The 19,795-nt window shown below is 43.0% G+C and overlaps 1 protein-coding gene across 1 annotated transcript in view; it reads left to right on the forward strand.

The window, feature by feature from the left end:
* SMG6 (SMG6 nonsense mediated mRNA decay factor) overlaps positions 1-19,795 on the forward strand; it is a 289,497-nt gene that overhangs the window by 256,239 nt on the left and 13,463 nt on the right. Inside the window, exons 14-15 of the mRNA XM_073667669.1 lie at positions 1,629-1,805; positions 12,360-12,503. Coding sequence (XP_073523770.1) covers positions 1,629-1,805; positions 12,360-12,503 — 321 coding nt within the window. The remainder of the gene's footprint in view (positions 1-1,628; positions 1,806-12,359; positions 12,504-19,795) is intronic.

Consider the following 19,795-nt stretch of genomic DNA (forward strand, 5'->3'; position numbering starts at 1 on the left):
TTCAATTTTCCATATTACTATCTATTAAAAAAGCGTGCAATTTGCACAATAGCTACTAAGCCTTATAGCTGACTCACATTTCCTGTTCTGTACAGATGACTTATCGGCAGTCTCATTATAATTACCCATAGGGTTACAATGAAAGGTGAAAGCAGGTAACACAGGATCCATCACTCACAGTAGGTGATGGGCAAAGCTCACCTTCTCCCTTCTCTTCACAATGACCTTTACCAAGATTAGAGCATGCCCAGTATATACTTCTCTATAAACAAATCAGGTTGTAATTCTATTGCTGCGAATGTCCATGTGCCCAAAAGGAAGTAGGAGTCCAATAGTAAGGCCTAGTGGCCAATATGAACATTTTTAGATTTTTTTAAGACACAAATCATTTTTTTTTAAATACATTTAACATAAAAACCTAATTTAACAATAGGCCAATTTCTGATGACAGATTCCCCGGCATCTCCCTTTCTACATTCCTTGAGTCCTCCAGTACTTCCTGCTCCTTCTGGACGAACATGTGACTGGTGCAGCTAATCACTAGTCAGTGACCTACAGATTGGCTGCAGCAGTCGCATAACTGTCCAAACCAAACAAACAAGGAAGGAAGACCAGACTATGATGGTGGACCCAGGAAATTTTGGAACAGGATCTACATTATTATTTTACACCATTCTGAGCAATTTTTAAAAAACATTTTAAGTGGTCAGACACCCCCTTTAAAAATACAAAAAAAAGTTATCCGAAGTGGCCAATTTGTATGCTGGCCTTCTGACTTTTCATGGACAGATGATAAAGAGGGAGAGAATAATCCGGCATGCTGAATTGTAACACCTAATCCCTGTACATTCCCATGGCGCTAATCTGCCTCCCGAGGTGTCTCTGGTTTACATTGGGAAAACGTGCACACTGAGCCACACGTGTATGCTTGTGGTGGTGGGCCGTGAGAGATGGCTGTTTGGATGACAAGCCATCGCTTATTATAGGAGAGCCCTTTGTAATAAGTTCTGTGCTGATAAGAACTGATGGAGACTGGCAGCCATCACACCAGTTGATTCCCCATTTCAGGATTCGTTATTAATCAGATTTTTCTTAATATATATATATATTTGTGCATTAGGAAGTCCCATGGTCTTTTCGCTCTTGACCACAGTCGGTGCCCAGACTTCTGGAGCCCATGTTATGCCAATTGACCTGAGTGGAGGTTTTCTTTGTTCTGTAATTTTCCTGTAAAACGTCAGATGCAGTTTTGTGGTTTGGCGAAATAGAGAATACAATTGTTCATATACACAGAAGTGAAAACTTGTGGCTCAGCTGTGGTAGCAGAAGTAAATATGCCATTCATTTCCTGGCATGCTGAGACTTGTAGTTCTACAGCTCGTGGCACGTTGGTTTTCCATTCATGAATATATGGTGTGTTTTTAATTTGGTGTTGCGAGGTGGCGGTAATGCAGATTACCATGAAGTGAATTTGTAGCGGTGGCGTCTGGGGACGTTTTTCTGTTACAAGCTCCGTCTACAATGCAGATCAGACTCAGAGGGTTAATGGAACACTTGGCCCTTCTCTTCTGCCTCTGCTCAGTGTTTTCCTTTCTCATTATCTATTCTCCCTCCTTCTCCCCCTCTAGATTATTGCTGCGGATTGTAAGCGGGTCACAGTACTGAAATATTTCCTGGAAGCACTGTGCGGACAAGAAGAGCCTCTGCTGGCATTCAAGGGTGGAAAGTATGTGTCAGTGGCACCCGTCCCAGACGCCATAGGAAAGGAAACAGGAAGCCCGGAGGGAAACCAACTGGAAGATCAGGTATTGGTTAAAAGTGGGGGAGACTGGGGTTTACCCACTGAGCCAGTGGTAAGAACTACAAGCAACCCAGAAGAAACAATATCTGAGTTTTTTGTTATTTCTTAAAACAATTGATATCTGAGCGATGTGCCAAGTATGTGCTGGAGCCTGATTTTCCCGAGTGCCACATCCAGACATGCCACCCCCATTATACATATCCACATTCTTTCCTGTATCATCCTAATGCGTGTTTTACGGTCCCTGTCTCTCTACCACATCCATCATCTGCTGCTATTATTTCATGGCTTTTTTTTTTTTTTTTTTAATAATAATGTGTTGCAGCCGAGACGGGGGAATGAGGGGAGAGGGAGGGGGTGTTGAGTTCAGATTGGGGATAAAGTTTGTGGGCGTATATCTTTGTGCTGTGCTCAGGGTGAATTGAAGTCTATTTGACACGTACAGGAAGAGCTGACAGCACCCATCCCACTACCCCCTCCACTGAACCCTGTCTGTCCCTCACATCCTGATCTGATTAAGAAGTTTGAGGCAAGAGCTCTGCTCAACCTCCCATGTACTCGCTCACATCTAGCAATGCATTGGGGGCAGCCACATGGAATCACAGGGGTTTGGACTTAGACATTTTCAGGTCCCACCACTGTGGATTATGCTGTGTATAAAAATGTCTGGCCGGCAAATTACAATCAGAGATGCAATCTTCACACGTCGTTACATTTGAGCCCCAATCAAGGAACAACCCAAAGGCGACCAAAATAACTGTACTCTATGGAAAAGCTTCTGCCTGTTGGGCTTTAATGTAACCCTTAACGTAGAGGTCTTGGCTTTCCAACTGTTGCAATACTACAACTGTTTGCATGCTTGGAGTTGTAGTTACGCATCAGCCTCTGCCTTACATGTAACGTACTATGTCAGTGACCACCAAATAGTAGTCATCATCAAAGATGCCATATCTGAGATCTGATTGCCCTCCTTTGCTATCATCAGGCGACCTGTCGTATTTCTACACTTTAACAAAGTACAGTCCAACCGAAAGTGTTAGACCTTGGTCATAGTGCAAATGATCTGTCCGGTACCAAAGGTTTTCCAGCCGTAGGACCGTTATCACATGAACAGTGAACAGACCACAATCTATGAGGAATGGCAGAGGTGATTTTTTTTTTTTTTTGCCGTAATCGGAAACATTACAAAAACAAGAGATCCTGGTGGGTAAAAAGCTTTCTCTGGGTTGCACCAAGGTTATTCATGGGAAACTTTTGGAAAAGAATCCTATTTTATTTAAAGAATAAACAAATCGCAGTAGGCACAGTTAAAACATTTTAGGAGATTACCAAAAACTAGTGTAAATTAAAAGTAAAGCCATAGCCCATGGGAACCAATCGGGTCCCAGCTCTCATATTTCATAGGCCGGTTTGCTAATAGAAGAAGCAATCTGGTAGGTTACTATATATCGTCTCTGCATTTCTAGTCCTATTGTAAACATTAGGGCAGTGCAATATCTATGACAGGGCCTCCATCAGAGCATTAAGGCCACTACTGGTGTATGGGGCCCGGTGAGCAGAAGCAAAGATGTGGGGCCCGGACTAGGTGAGACACGGTGCACAGCCTGCGCTGAGGTAGTACAGCCGAGCCACTGTATAAACGGACTGGCAGACTGCATGGCACGCTGGGGCCCCAGCTAATTACTTTACTTTGCTTTACTAAGCCCGGGGCCCAAGTGACTCACAGCCGCAGCTACTTACATTGTATGGCTGCAGGAGAGGGGGCTGGACCCAGACGCTGCTGGTGTGCCCTTTCCTAACCTGCCGGAGCATCCCGGGCCCTTGTGGCACATTATATGCAGGAGTTGAGGGCCCGAAAGTGATGAGATGCACTCGCCTGTTCACTTGCCCGTCCGTCTTCCCATTCGCCCACCTGTTGGCCCGTCCACCCCTCTTATTGCCCCCCTCCCTGCTCATGGAGTGTGAAGTTTGAGGCCTGCCTGCAGACTACTATGTATTACTAAGTTCAACCCTACGGACTGCTGCCTGCCTGCAATAAAGTACAGTTGCCTGTCTTAAAGGGGATATTCTAGTAACCTAATACTTATCCCCTATACACAACATATGGGATAATTATTAGCGCCAATTCACAACTTCAAGCACAAGTTTGGTGTGGACTGCCATGCCGACATTCTGCTGAATATCCACGGCAGCCGCTTCCTTCATGCCTTCCATTCATCTCTATGAGAGACAACGATGAGGATTGTGCAACGGAGGGTTTTAGCCGCAGACGTGTAGAGAGAGGATCTGTCTGCACCAAAATTCAGATTAAAAATCTGCCGTGTGAGCTGGCCCTTACAATCAAGCAGCTGCACGCATGCCCAATCAGCTGCTCCGCTTATTTCGGGGCACGATGAGATTTACGGGGGGCCCATTCTTGTGATAAGTGGGGAAGTAGAACTCCCACTGATCCCGAAAATAGGGGCCCCGTAACGCTAATCGCCCCCTGAAATGTCCATATCTCCAAGAGAGCAGCTTCCATAGATATACAGAAAACAGAATACAATAAACTGCAATCAGAAATACAGATTATAAAAGATTATCACAATCTGGTCTCGATTAGTTTAAAAATGTATGTGACTCATTCCCTTAAAGAAAAATAAAAAAAAATATACCTAAAAAGAGTGTTGGATATTTTAAAGGGAATGTGTCACCCCCCTGGGTGATATCGGATCTCTACTATGGCCATGCTGGTGATAGAAAAGTAAATCTATACTTACCTGTATGGCCCATAGCAGAGGTCTGATTGCAGAGAAAAGCACTTTAATCAGTTCTACTTTGTACAGGCTTGGCGTCCGGGGGACGGGAAGAAATCTCCACCTATCTGCTTATTATTCCCATAAATCACGCCTCTCTGCTTAATTATCATATATTATCATAGGGGAATAATAAGCACATAGGCGAGGATTTCTTCCCGTCCCCAGGACTCTAAGCCTGTACAAAGTAGAATTGATAAAAGTGCTTTTCTCTGCTATCAGACCTCTGCTATGGGCCATACAGGTAAGTATAGATTTACTTTTCTATACCCTGTATGGCCGTAGTATAGCTCTGATATCTCCCAGGGGGTGACACATTCCCTTTACGAAATGTATAATAGGTTAGAGTAGAGTAGGGGCTGGCAAAAAGAGTCTACTGGCTATGTGTGTGATCTGGTGTTTGATGGGAACTGTTAATGTGAGATTGGTAAGGATGTGGTGCAGAAGTGGAATTTTTCCAAGCATGGGCGGTGGGACTGTGGCAGGTTCAAGGGGTGGAGGCAGAGCCTGAGTGGAGTCTCAAGGGGGCCTGAAAATTTTGTCTTTATGGGGCCCTGAAATTCCTGGTGGCAGCTCTGATCTATGAGCCTTTGTGGCCTACAGTATGTATACACATCAATCAGCCCTAGGATATTAAGTTAATTCAAAGACAGCAACTAGATTATTACAAGAGATGGAGGCCTCTCATATGAGGAGAGGGTGGAAAAGTTTGGCTTGTTTAGCTTAGAAAAAAGATGTCAGAGGAGATCTCATTTACATGTGTGATCAGTACAAAGTAGTAGCAAAAAAACACTGCACAGCTGTTTAAAGTGGTGCACGAGTAGGGGCCGAACCCATACTATACTGAAAATAACCTCTGCACTCAATGGATATGAAAGAATATGATATTTTATTATAATATGCAGTCCAAATTATAAGTAAACGTTTCGGTCCACATTGACCTTCATCAGCGGGGGATACCGCGTAGTCCAGGCCATACACAGGTCACCGCTCAGGTAGCCTTAGAGACTCTTTGTCCGGGCTGTTCAGCCACGCACACTTTCACTGGCAGTCTGCAATACTGATGAAGGTCAATGTGGACCGAAACGTTTACTTATAATTTGGACTGCATATTATAATAAAATATCATATTCTTTCATATCCATTGAGTGCCGAGGTTATTTTCAGTACAGTACAAAGTAGTGGCACATAACTTATTCCTTCCAAAGACCATACTAAGGTCCAGGGGGCACACATTACGGGTGGAAGAAAGGTGATTCCGGCAGCTAAACAGGAAAGGGTTCTTTACAGTCAGAGCAGTCAGATTGTGGAATGTCCGACCACAAGAGGTAGTGATGGCAGATAGTATAACAGATCTCAAAAAAGGGCTGAAAGATTTCCTCGATACTAAGAACATTGTGGGTTATAGATAATTTAGTGACAAAATGTACAATTGGTGGAGGAAGGTTGAACTTGATGGACCAAGGTCTTTTTACAACCTATGTAACTGTTCACGTTCTGCCTCCTATGTCCCCCCCCAGTTCCAGATGCCATTATGTATTCACCACACCTCTACATGGTTATACCATTATGGTTGATCTGTGTATTAAAGGGAACCGGGCACCAGAAAAAACACTATTAACCTGCAGATATGGGTATAATCTTCAGGATAATAGCGTTACTAATCTGCCTTTATTTTCCCCGGCAGCATTCAGTTTCAGTAACGGGGGCAGCGCTGGCGTCGGTTCAGTCACAGCTCGGAGTATACAGAGCAGCAGCTGTAACCGCGCCCCGGCCCTGACGGACACTGGCTCTACATTGGGACCGACTGTCAGTCAGGGCCGGGGCGCTGTTACAGCTGCAGCTCTGTATACTCCGAGCTGTGACTGAAACCAGAACGCTGCCGGGGAGAATAAAGTTACATTTTCTCCCCGCAGCGTTCGGCTACTTGCCGGCATCGGGCAGGTTGATAACGCTATTAACCTGCAGGTTAACAGTGTTTTATCTGGTGACAGGTTCCTTTTCACACTAGATATGCAGTGACTATGAATATAGATTCATTACTATCTCGCACACTTATCTTACAGAGTTGGTATTATTTGTCTTTGAATACAACCCATTTTCCATTACCAGACAGAGATTTGGTAAAGGTTGTACTTTTCCCTTCATAGCCATCTACTTCTCATGAAGCCCAGGCTGTGTAATGCACGAGTGTCACTGGAAGCAGCTCACTTTCTCACGTTCTTGTAGCGCTGACTACCAGACACAGTGAACTTGTGACCCTTAGCTGACATTGGGGTGTCCCCTCCTCCTTACTCACATATAGTCGTTGATGCCCTTAGTCATTTGGTAAGTGAGAAGTTCCCCTATGGTTAGTAGGTGGGACCCTAGCACCCAGATCTTATGAAAGCTGACCATACAATCTACATACCCTTTGACTAGCACTTGACCTCTCATAAGTTAACCAGGAGCCACATTTAACTCCTGATCTGAACAGACTTTTACCACATGCCGCTGAAACATACCTCTTTCTAAACTTCTACTGGAGATACGCTACCAAGAGACGGGGAAGTGAGACTGAGCTGTGTGTGAGCAGCCTGCCTTCCTCCTTCCCAGGATGGACCTGGGGAAGGGATAGCCATGGACAACCATTCAATACAGAAAACGTCTCTACATTCTTGGGGGGTTTTTTATGTTCAAAATATTATTATTATTTATTATTATAGTGCCATTTATTCCATGGCGCTTTACCTATGAAAAGAGGTATACATAATAAAAACAAGTACAATAATCTTAAACAATACAAGTCAGCGTCTGGCACAGGAGGAGAGAGGACCCTGCCCGTGAAGGCTCACAGTCTACAAGATATGAGCATTTAATTACCTTAGTATGACCTGGAGATGGCAAAGGAGATTAAAAAATCAATTTATAAATACAGACATATGACTTTAGCCTGATTTGGTGGGGGCGGGGGGATTCCCACTGTAGTGACATATTTTATTTTTTTTTATTTTATTCAAAGCTGGTCATCTCATGGCAGTCATCTCAATATTGGGATGATAGATAATAAATGCCTTAAAAACTCTCAAAAAAAAGTATAGAAAAATCACTTGGACACTAAGACTGTTCAAATGTTGCATTTTTGCTGCAGGTTTTTTTATGCAGATTAAAAGCGGCTTTTTAAAGTTTCAGCAAAAGCTGTGAGATTTCAGAAATCTTGCTTGTTTTTTCCTTACTGAGTTGGAAAGCTACTGCATTTTTGAAAACTGAAACATGTCAATTCTTTCAGCATTTTTTCACTCATAGAAAGCAATGAATAAGTGCAAAAATGCTGCTTTGCGTTTTTGCAGCATTTTCGGTGAAAAAAAAAAGCAAGTATAGCAGGATGTGAAACACATTTATTTCTGTGATTTTACCACGTTTAAACCATAATGTGTTGTGATCCTCACATGAGCTTGGATGTTAGTATTAGTACAGTTTTACACAAATCACTAATTTAATTAAAGTAAACCATGCCTGACCATCTCAGTGCCCTACCAATGTGTAAATTAAACAATGCCCTACAAACTCAGTACCCTACCAATGTGTAAAGTAAATAATGCCCTACTAAGTTGAAACCCTACTAACGTGTAAAGTAATTAATGTCCTACCACACTCAGTGCTCTACCAAAGTGTAAAGTAAACAGTGCCCTATCCATGTGTAAAGTGAACAATGCCCTACCAACTTTGTACCCTACTGAAGTATAAAGTAAACGGTGTCCTACTAATTCTGTACCCTACTAACGTGTAAAGTAATTAATGCCCTACCACACTCAGTGCCCTATCAATGTGTAAAGTAAACAATGCCCTACAAACTTGGTACCCTACTAATGTGTAAAGTAAACAATGCCCTACCAGCTCAGTGCCATACCAATGTGTTATGTAAACGATGCCCAACCTATTCAATTTCTTCCCGGTTGTTTTTACATTTGCAATTGTTTATTTTTTCATGAACTCATGCTGAAAGCAAAGCTAACATCCTGGTATCCTGAAAATGCAGAAAAAATAAGAAAAGAAGCAAAAATAAATTTTTGGCTGCAGAAAAAAATGCCGCAAGAAAGCAACGTGTGAACATAGACTAAAGCCTCGTAAAGAATTTGGCATTATTTGGATCAGTTGCTAATATCCCTGAAAACAAATTTCCTTACCTCAGACATGTAAATTCTTAAAGGGAAGCGATCATCAGAAAATGACCTATTTAAATAAGTTTTTTTTATTACATGTATGTAAAAAAAACATTGTCAATTTATATACATATATATATATATATTTATATTGCAATCTTTAACTTTTACAATCTTTGCAATTTTTACACTGGGCTTTAGACTTGTTAATCCTGTATTTTTAAGAAAGAGTTTGTAGCAAAGCTTCATATTGTCAATGACAGGATTATAATTACAGGTAACACTTCTTTACTCAGCTGATAACACACTGATCCACCAATCACAATAAGTGATGTCACCGATCCTCAGCTTCCTTCACAGTGAACTTTGCTTATGCGAATTAGACACTTCAATACAAAAAATATGGTCGGAATCGAATCATTCTTGCTATTGCTATGTACATGTGTTGTTTCCTGAAACAATAAGCGGTTACAATCTAAAATGCCCCAGTGGATAAAATGAAAATTGCAAGTTTTCTACTTTTTATTTTTAATACAGATTGTGAAATATAAAAAAGAATTGCCAAAAATTTGTAATGATTTTTTTTTAACACAAAAGTTTATCTAGCAGGATAACAAAGGATTGGGCCTTTAAATTTAAGCTGCCCAATTTTTATTTCAGCTGATATCTGTTGAGGGGATAGTTTAATGACCCCCATACACATTTTACACAGCTTATTGTACAGGTAAGTTATATGCACTTATTAAAGCGGTAGTTCCCCTTCAAAAATCTTTTTCCTGCAGGCACTGTTAGCTTCAGGAAAACAAACTGTCCTCTTACTCACCCTCCTGGTTCTGCACGGTCTCTCTGCGGCTGTCCCGATCTGTATTGTTTATATGCAGCAGTGACATCATGTTGACATTACTGCTGTCCATCACTGAACACAGTGGCTCTGCTGATTTATATGTCAGTGATTGGCTGCAGTGCTGTCAACGTGACGTCACCACAGCAGACAATCACAGTCCGAGGCATAGGTGGGACAAAATCCTGGACCAGGGAGGGGTGAGTATTGCTCAGTTTGTTGTTGTGTTTTTTTAAGCTAACTGTGCCTGCGGGGAATCGTTTTCTGATGGGGACAACCCCTAGAAGACTCTAGATTTTTGCTGAAATGTCCTAATAAGCCATATCCCTCCCTCCGTCTGTATCATGTGCCAGAAAGAGGTTGTGAGTAAATATTCCTGATCTCATGTGATCTTTGTTTGGAAATGACGTGGTCTCTTGGGGTCTGATAGTCTTGCTGGATGTTTCTAAATGTCACTCTTACCACAGGTATTCAGAAGTTTGCTAATATGTCGCAGGCATAAAAACTCAAATGTTTTCCAATACTTGATAATTACATTTTTAATATACTTTAATATATATTTTTCCTGTCGTATTGGATATATTGAACTTGAAAAGCATTTTATCTTAGATACATTTTATGATTGCTATAACCCTCCACAATTCTCTTTCTCAACGAAATTAGAGGAAATTAAAAAAATGACATTAAATACAAAACATCTTAGTCTGACAGTATTATTGTTTTTTGGGGAGAAAAAAAACACCAGTCCTAACTACTAAGGCCATGTTCAGACATGGCTCTGTTACCTTGGTAAACAGTACAGTGGATGTGGATGGGATTTTTAAACCCCCGTCATATGCGGCACTAAAAAAAATCAGCTTGTATATTCTGAAATGTTTATCTGTGACTTCACCCTTTGCAAAGCATAGGCTACAAACCCTACGTCCCGTCCTTAGCCTAAATGTCTTACAAAGCTGTCGACTCAACAAAGGTCTTCTAATGGTTTGGTCGCTTTAATTTAAGAAATCACAGCTTCAGATCATCTCTGTGACCATGAACCTGGGGCAGAGGCAGTGGGGTAATGCACCACAGCAGCATTTTAAATACACAGGATTTGTTTGTACTTTGTAACCATGGAGATGCATAAATTTGCAAAAGAGCTGTAGACACAAAGCGGCAAGACATCTTAAAGGGGCGCTAAATCTTGAAATGAGTGTTGTAATTAAAGAAGTCACCATTTTGCTTTTCTGAAACATTTTCTACTTTGATCCTGAAACCTTATTGTAGAAAACAATGTGGTTTTGTCACCTGTTAATCAGTTCCATCAGTGGCTTTAGGGTTACATAGTTACATAGTTTATAAGGCCGAAAAAAGACAAGCGTCCATCTAGTTCAGCCTATTTCTTGTGCACTGCAGCTATTCCACAGCGTTGATCCAGGGGAAGGCAAAATAAACCCATGCGGTATAGGCCAATTTACATCATTGAGGAAAAATTCACTTCCCGACACCAATCTGGCAGTCAGATTAAATCCCTGGATTAATTAACTATCACTAAGCATAAGATGTAATTTTATTGTTCTCAAGAAAGGCGTCCAGGCCTCTCTTGAACTTTTTAAGTGAGTTGGACATCACCACTTCCTCTCCCAGAGAGTTCCAGAGTCTCACGGCTCACGGTGGGGACCTGCATTTTTTTTTTATTACTGCACACAAGGCAATGGGGGAGCGGTTTCTGCTGAAGAATTCTTATAAACTTGCTATTCTATCGTTTACCTCTGGGATTAAAAAAAAGGAGGAGATTAATAGCGCAGTTGCGGGGATAGATCTAGATATCTATATTGTTATTTCTTTGTGTGCATTTTCTGTTTTTAGTGAGCCTTTTATTATGTTAGATTCATAGGATAAAAAGGTGGTTTCAATAGCTGAGAAAAAACAATAAAAATTTGTATGTGACAAAAAGTAATCATGCTAAACCGACCACTGTACAATCATTTCTGAAGATATGACCAGTAAGGAGAGTTACAATGCAATTTGGGCTTGTTAACGACTGCTGATTGACTATATATACAAGTTTATCTTTTTCATTCCGGCCAACAAATACTGATGGGAACAGAACGATCAGTAACACAATTATTCCCGTATAGCACATTTCCTTTTTACACATGGCAATGTGCTGCCGATAGCGATGATTTATATGCTGGCATAAACTAATCACCCATTGAATGAGTGATTGCCGGCGTGTTTATATGAGCTGATAATTGTCAGCTCGTATAAATATACAGTACCTTAATGATGTTGATTAATACCCCGTCTCTAATACCCCACAACTTCCCATAGAGAATATTTTTCCATTAGCTAGACCTTCATCAAGCCTATGGCTCTGTAAGACTACCAACATCCACTGAACATATCTGAATGGAGAAACTGACCGTCTAGTTCCTCTTGTGTTGGCTGCTGATTTCCTAGGTTATGGCTGCATGGATATTTGTCGAAACCAGACGGCCTGTAACCATGTTCAGTGCTGTCAGATCCTGTATGGTGGGCTAATGACAAGATTATGGTATATTCCTATTCAACCTTAATTCTATGAAATGTTTTTCGATTGAGTTCCCGTTTTCCCGTACTCTGTTCTGTGAAATGAATGTTTCATGGCATCATATGTCCATTTGTGGTGTGAATTACAGCATGCCAGGGTTTTGTTCTAAGACCAGCGGAAATATTGCCTGCAAAAGCTGTAAGTTAATCTTTCAGGTGATGCACTGTAAATCTTACACTAACTGCTCATAAACCTGTTTTTAAACCAGGATGATGTAGTGATTGAAGCGTTTGCAGAAGATTCTGAGCCAGAAAGCAGCGGGGCAGAGCATGATTTCCGAGAGTTGCGTGCCAAGAAGCAAGCCTTGGCGAGGAAAGTGGAGGAGCAGAAACGTCGGCAGCAGAAGATTCAGGTAAATTTATAACAAGTGCAGGCATGGAACTGATGGCTCTTTCCTATAGTTACAGAAGTTAAAGGGCACTTCTAGAAGTTCTGTTTAGTTTGCAAAATATCAAAGCACTAAAGAGAGAGCCTGACATGATGTCATTAGGTTGCATACTAATATTAAGCTTCATTCAGTTAGTGGATATGACTATAACATTTGAAAGGAGGTTTTCTAACCCGAGGAAATCAAAGTGCAGATTGGAAATTTGACCACCTATTTTTGTAATTTTACTCCAATCTAGGCCTTGCAGGGAGAGAAAGGGCTAAGCCAATAATAAGGTGTGGTTCAAAATACGACAATATGTATACAATGTAGGTGCAAAAATATAAACCAACCAAGAAATGGTTTAAAGTTAGACAAAAGTATTTAAAGATGCACCACATTTCTCATCTTGCATGAGCCATTGCTAAATTTAGCACCTTTTATTTTATTTCTGTAACGGTTTCCAAAAATAAAACCCTTTAATACAAGCAGATTATAATTCCCTGACCTCTTCATATCTCCCTTAATGCTCCCCCAACCCCCACTTTCTTAACCTCCCAGGTGGAGAAAAAAAAAATTTTTTTAGTCTTCTATTTAAATAATCTTGTGGCATTCCATGTTATTATACCTTCACCGTTTCCCCTTCATAGACCAAAAGAGGCTCTTTTATCTTCACCTCAAGCCTTGCTGGATCCAATTTTACTTCCCTTGTGACTTGCTGTATTAGGGCCCTTTTACTGGGAATGTTTTTTTTTTTGTTGCTTGTTTTTTTACATCCAAAAGTTTTTCCTTGCACAAAATAAGTTTTGTAAAATTTTCCATCCTACCTTATTTTGAAGATTAGATATACAAGGAAAACTAAGCACACATAACTCTACTGATAGACTTCGAGGACCTACCGCTAGTCTATGGCTGCTTTTTTTTAGTAAAGAAAACAGTCGGTAGCCACAGATTTTTTTAAATATCACCTATTGGAAAAAGTGGCCAGAAGGGTCCGCACTTTCTCGAAAATGTTGGGTCAAAAGTTTTGCACAGTGGAATCCCATAATCCTCCACAGACCTCCTCTCTGTGAAAGAGCGAGATCTTGCATGTGAGATCTGCTTCTTCGCTCTAACCCAGCACTGACGCATGCTTTATTAGAAGTCATTAGAGTTGTTACTCTATTCTTTAATCTCACCCCAAATATAGTATTCATGCAATCAATCACTTTCTCCTAGCATTGAAATAGTTTTGGACATCTCCACGATAAGTGGATCCAGTCAGCCCCGGGGCCTAAACACTTTGGGCATTGTGCTGTTCGTCTAATCCCCATATTTTTCAACAAGGAGGCGGTGTAACACTGTCCGTTTATAAACCTAGCATTTGGCACATTTTAACACTTGTCTAGTGTAAGTCTGCATTGTCTAACCATTCTACAGGATTAGCACATTTGCCCCAGTATGTTTTTGGTATGTGAGAGAAAATTGGAGAATTCAGGGAAGACCGAATGAAACATCGGGAGAACTTCCAAACTCCATGCAGATATTGCCATTGGTTGGAATTAAATGTAGGTCACAAAGCAGCAATGCCAACCACTACGACTTGGTTCACACCTGTGTTTGTGTCTGTTAGGAGGCTCTGTTCCACGTATGGTTTCCAGTAAAATGGAACGAAAACCCATTTGACCCCATGATAGTCAATAAGTCCATTGGGTTTCCTGCATAATTTCCATTTTTCTGTTTCTATAAGGGAGCAGAAAAGAAATGTTAACTTAGCCTGAGACAAATCTAATGTGTGTTTTAAAACCTATGCAAGTAAAGGATCGTCTCATTAGTGACAACCCCTTTAATCTGACAGCAGGCCAAAACCAGATGATTTTACAGGAGGAAGTTGCATTTAGCTACTCATTTTCCTGCATCGCCTACTACAGGGGAATTGTACTATTACATGTGTGTGGCCATTCAAATTGATGGAATAAACCAAGCCCTCTATTTTTTTTTTTTTATTTTACACTTACAATATAAATTCTACTCAATGGACAGGAAGATGAAGCGTAACTTTTTATGAAAATTGGACTGAAAATTATGATAAACTGCTCATATTTACATAGTTAATCAGGCATCACAAAGGACAGCTCCAAACATCCAGAACTCCTATATTGATATCATTAGGATAGGTCATCACTATCAGATTAGTGTAGGTCAATCAGCCGTTGGTAGGACCCGTGGCAGCCGGATGAACACTGTTGAGCTTGGACACCACGGCTCCATACGCCGTATAGGGCCGCCATCAGGGCATTTCTGCTCTTACTGCTGTATGGGGCCCAGTGAGCAGAGGGGTCCCGGGCCCAGTTAGGGCCCCTTCTCTTGTGCTTCTGCTCACCAGGCCTCAGGACGTAATAAGGCGCCGGGGCACCGCCTCTGGCGGCGCACACCTCAGGCTGGGAGCTTTACGGCAGCTCCGCGGCCATCAGAGTACCTGAACAGCTGCAAAGCTCCAACTACCTCTGCCTTTCCCGGACTTCTGGTCAGGTGATGACGCGTACGCGATGACGTCGTCACATACGCGCCCTCATGTACACGTGCCACTGGCCGTTGCCTGGACAACAAAAGCGGAGCTGCGCCTGCAGGGGATCGCAAGTGAGGCTAGAATGAAAACCTTTTTTTTTTTCTTTCTAATATGGATTGAATGGGTGAGGGAGGGAAACTACAATTGATGGAGAGAGGCAGGGGACTGCAAATGACTGAGGGGGAGGGGGACAGGGGACTGCAAATGGAGTGAGTGGGAGACAAGAGACTGCAGATGATGGAGTGAGGGGAGGAGGGGGGCTGCGAATGATGAAGTGAGGGGATAGAGGGGGACTGCAAATGATGGAAGAGGGGAGGAGGGGGGCTGTGAATGATGAAGTGAGGGGATAGAGGGGGACTGCAAATGATGAAGTGAGGAGAGGGGGGGACTGCAAATGATGAGGAGAGGAGGGGACTGCAAATGATGAGGAGAGGAGGGGACTGCAAATGATGAAGTGAGGAGAGGGGGGGACTGCAAATGATGAAGTGACGGGGGAGAGGGGGACTGCAAATAATGATGTGAGTGGGGGGGACTGCAAATGATGAAGTGAGAAGAGGGGGGGACTGCAAATGATGAGGAGAGGAGGGGACTGCAAATGATGAAGTGAGGAGAGGGGGGGGACTGCAAATGATGAAGTGAGGGGATAGAGGGGGACTGCAAATAATGATGTGAGTGGGGGGGACTGCAAATGATGAAGTGACGGGGGAGAGGGGGACTGCAAATAATGATGTGAGTGGGGGGGACTGCAAATGATGAAGTGAGAAGAGGGGGGGACTGCAAATGATGAGGAGAGGAGGGGACTGCAAATGATGAAGTGAGGAGAGGGGGGGGACTGCAAATGATGAAGTGAGGGGATAGAGGGGGACTGCAAATAATGATGTCAGTGGGGGGGACTGCAAATAATGATGTGAGTGGGGGGGACTGCAAATGATGAAGTGAGAAGAGGGGGGACTGCAAATGATGAGGAGAGGAGGGGACTGCAAATGATGAAGTGAGGAGAGGGGGGGGACTGCAAATGATGAAGTGAGGGGATAGAGGGGGACTGCAAATAATGATGTGAGTGGGGGGGACTGCAAATGATGAAGTGACGGGGGAGAGGGGGACTGCAAATAATGATGTGAGTGGGGGGGACTGCAAATGATGAAGTGAGAAGAGGGGGGGACTGCAAATGATGAGGAGAGGAGGGGACTGCAAATGATGAAGTGAGGAGAGGGGGGGACTGCAAATGATGAAGTGAGGGGGGAGAGGGGGACTGCAAATAATGATGTGAGTGGGGGGGACTGCAAATGATGAAGTGAGAGGGGGACCATCAAATGATGGTGAGGGGAGGACTGCAAATGATGAAGTGAGAGGGGGGGGGCTGCAAATGATGAAGTGAGAGGGGGGGTCTGCAAATGATGAAGTGAGAGGGGGGGTCTGCAAATGATGAAGTGAGAGGGGGGGTCTGCAAATGATGAAGTGAGAGGGGGGGTCTGCAAATGATGAAGTGAGAGGGGGGGTCTGCAAATGATGAAGTGAGAGGGGGGGTCTGCAAATGATGAAGTGAGAGGGGGGGTCTGCAAATGATGAAGTGAGAGGGGGGGTCTGCAAATGATGAAGTGAGAGGGGGGGTCTGCAAATGATGAAGTGAGAGGGGGGGTCTGCAAATGATGAAGTGAGAGGGGGGGGACTGCAAATGATGAAGTGAGAGGGGGGGACTGCAAATGATGAAGTGAGAGGGGGGGACTGCAAATGATGAAGTGAGGAGGGGGGGGGACTGCAAATGATGAAGTGAGGAGGGGGGGGGACTGCAAATGATGAAGTGACGGGTGAGAGGGGGGGGACTGCAAATGAAGAAGTGACGGGTGAGAGGGGGGGCGACGGAGGATTGCAAATGATGAAGTGAGGTTGGGGGATTAAATGATGATGTATTGAGCCTGGGATGGGGACCGTAAATGATGAATTGGGGATGGGGACCGTAAATGATGAATTGAGGGTGGGGGAGAGCAAATGATGATCGGGGGTGGAGAAGAGTAAATGATGTATTGAATGTGGGGAGAGAGCAGTTGATAATGAATAGAGGGAGGGGGTGGGAGAGAGGACATGACAATGAATTGGGGCGGAGGGGCTAATAAATCAGGGGAGCGGGAGGTACAGAGTGAAGGTGTTGGATGCAGTGACTGGTAATGAGTTGGGGGAAAGAGTACAGGTGCTAATTTTATATATTTATTAGGTGGGGAAAGTGGTTATTTATTGTTAGTGGGGGCACAGTAGTGGATTACAATTTATATTTGGAATGGTTGGTTGCTTAATAATGAATTATATATTAATGGTGGGTGCACAGCTGCATAGTGTAGAAGTTGGGGAATGTGCTCTGGAAGCGGTGCTCTAGATAACTGTGTGTTATTTTAGGGCTCTTTCACATGTCCTGATATTTCAGGTACCGGAAAAACCAGCAACGGAGATGTCTGTGTCCACGTATGCCGCCCCTGTGCCACATCAGGAGCACCCATACCGGCGCCTGGGAATCAGCGGTACAGTTAGCGCTGTTCCCAAACGACGGGTGCTGAACGCTGCCCTTATCATTGTTCCCCGCCGGCGCTGCGATCAGCACCAGTAGGAGCCCATAATGAGAGTAGTAGTCTGCTCCCACAGTGTCCACCTGTAAAAATAATAAATTTAAAAAATCTATATACTCACCTGTCTTAAGTGTCGCCGGGGAGAATGACTCACTCCAGCGAGTGGGCCCCGGAACTGCGCTGCGCTCAGTGAGTGACAGGGCTCGCTCGCTGCAGGAGTCATTCTCCCCGGCTCCTTGGCGTGATCTGTTCGGTCACTATGTGATGGTAAAATGTGGTCCTGCCATGGTGTGACTGTATTTATGTGATACATTCCCTTAAAGAAAAAAAAGAAAACTATATCTAAAAAGAGCGTTGGCTATTTTAAGAAATGTTTAATAGGTTAGAGTCTATGTTGTCGTGGTGGCAGCTTAAAAAATCTTTTGGCCAAAACAAAGCTGCTGGCTATGTATGTGATCTGGTGTTTGATGGGAACTGTTCATGTGTGATTGGTGAGGACGTGGTGCAGAAGTGGAGTTTTTCCAAGAGATGGAACTGTGGAAGGTTTGCGGGGTGGAGGCGGAACTGGGATGGAGCCTGGGCACAGTCTCAAGGTGCCCGAAAATTTTGCCAGTTTGGGGCCCTGAAATTCCTGGTGGCAGCCCTATATAGTGGTAACACAACTTGACTCCCATTTATCTGCTGAGTTGCAGTACTCTAATGACTGCTAGACTGTGTATGGAGGTGTTGTATTCTGATTCCCTACACTATTTGTTTTTGTCTGCCATAGGACCTGCATACTGCTGCGGAAGTGCTGGATATCTGATTCCCACGATTCTGATATTGATGACCCATCCTAAGGATAGGTGGCAATCCACATCAATCCATATAGTCCCGGACAACCCCTTTCATTCAGAAGTGTGTTTTGTGAATGTATGATCTTCTCCATAGATTTCCCTACAATGAATCTCTAAATTCTATAGTATAGGATCATCACAAAAAGGGTGGCCCTAATAGGAGTCACCCCCTTAGCATCCTTGTCTTATTTTGTCCTCATTTGCGTTAGTTCACGATTACTTGGAGGAGTTCTGGGATGAAGAGCTTGCGATACGATCCAGCTGGGGTGTAGAGTCATTGAAGGCTAGAGTAGTTAGCAGAACGTTAAGCCTCCTGGTTATTGCCAGGATTATACAGGAGCTTTAGGGATACCTTGAAGGGGACGTCAAGTGAGAAGATAAGACGTTCACAGAATACACTTCTAATTTGCGGTTGGATCAAATTATTCCCTGTATCTTGGCCAATATGTTTGTAGCTGTTCATTTGTAATAACTAAAGAGCGAGCATTTCATTTATGGCCATTGTAACACATGGACTGATTATGAGCGGCACCTTGAGAGTCACTGCCTGCTGCTAGCTAACTCTCTGCTATGGCTGATAGCGGGCCGCCCTCTTAAAATCTATAAGAACATGACATTATAACTCCTTGTATGTAATATGAGCATTATGGAGACAGGGCGCACCATGCCAAAATATCAAAATTATGTCTGTTTACGTGACGCAAATTTCTTTTGCTGTGGTAGTGATGTCCACTGCTTGTATGTGATGCGGAAAGGTAAACAGCATGGCGAGCCCATTGTCCCTTTTCTCAGACTGGCGTTTCTCAGTCTTTGAGTTGTTAGGAACATCGCTGTCCTGTAGGCTTCCAGGAATACATTATGTTTTACATTAAATACCAGTGACCGCATACACTCACCAGATATCAGGGATGATGACTTTTACAGATGTTCTCTGTTGCTTTCCAGAAGATATGTGTAAAAACCTTTTCCATTGCCTAGAAATATTCTCTTTGCTCATTACCTGTGAAAATAGGATGCCCTCATTCATAAGCTATAGTGTTTTGCTCACAGAAAATTACTGAGAAATTTCCCCTTTGTTGCACGACCTTTAAAAGAAAACTGTACTTTCAACAAATTTTGCATCAATCAGTAGTACAGGTGAATATATATGAAACGTTGTAATATATATGATCATAGAAGTCAGCTTTATTCTGTGTGAATAATCTGCCTCCTGAACTTATCTTTCACCACCTCAACTCAGTCTTGCTCAAGACCAGACAGACTGCCAGCACAGTGAGGTATCAGGTTACACCTCCTGTTACACTCAGTGGAGATGGTAGGAGGAGTGAGGAACAG

The sequence above is a fragment of the Phyllobates terribilis genome, unplaced genomic scaffold, assembly GCF_046119375.1.
Source record: "Phyllobates terribilis strain yellow unplaced genomic scaffold, ASM4611937v1 Scaffold_2__4_contigs__length_985480577, whole genome shotgun sequence".
NCBI classification, from domain to species: Eukaryota; Metazoa; Chordata; class Amphibia; order Anura; family Dendrobatidae; genus Phyllobates; species Phyllobates terribilis.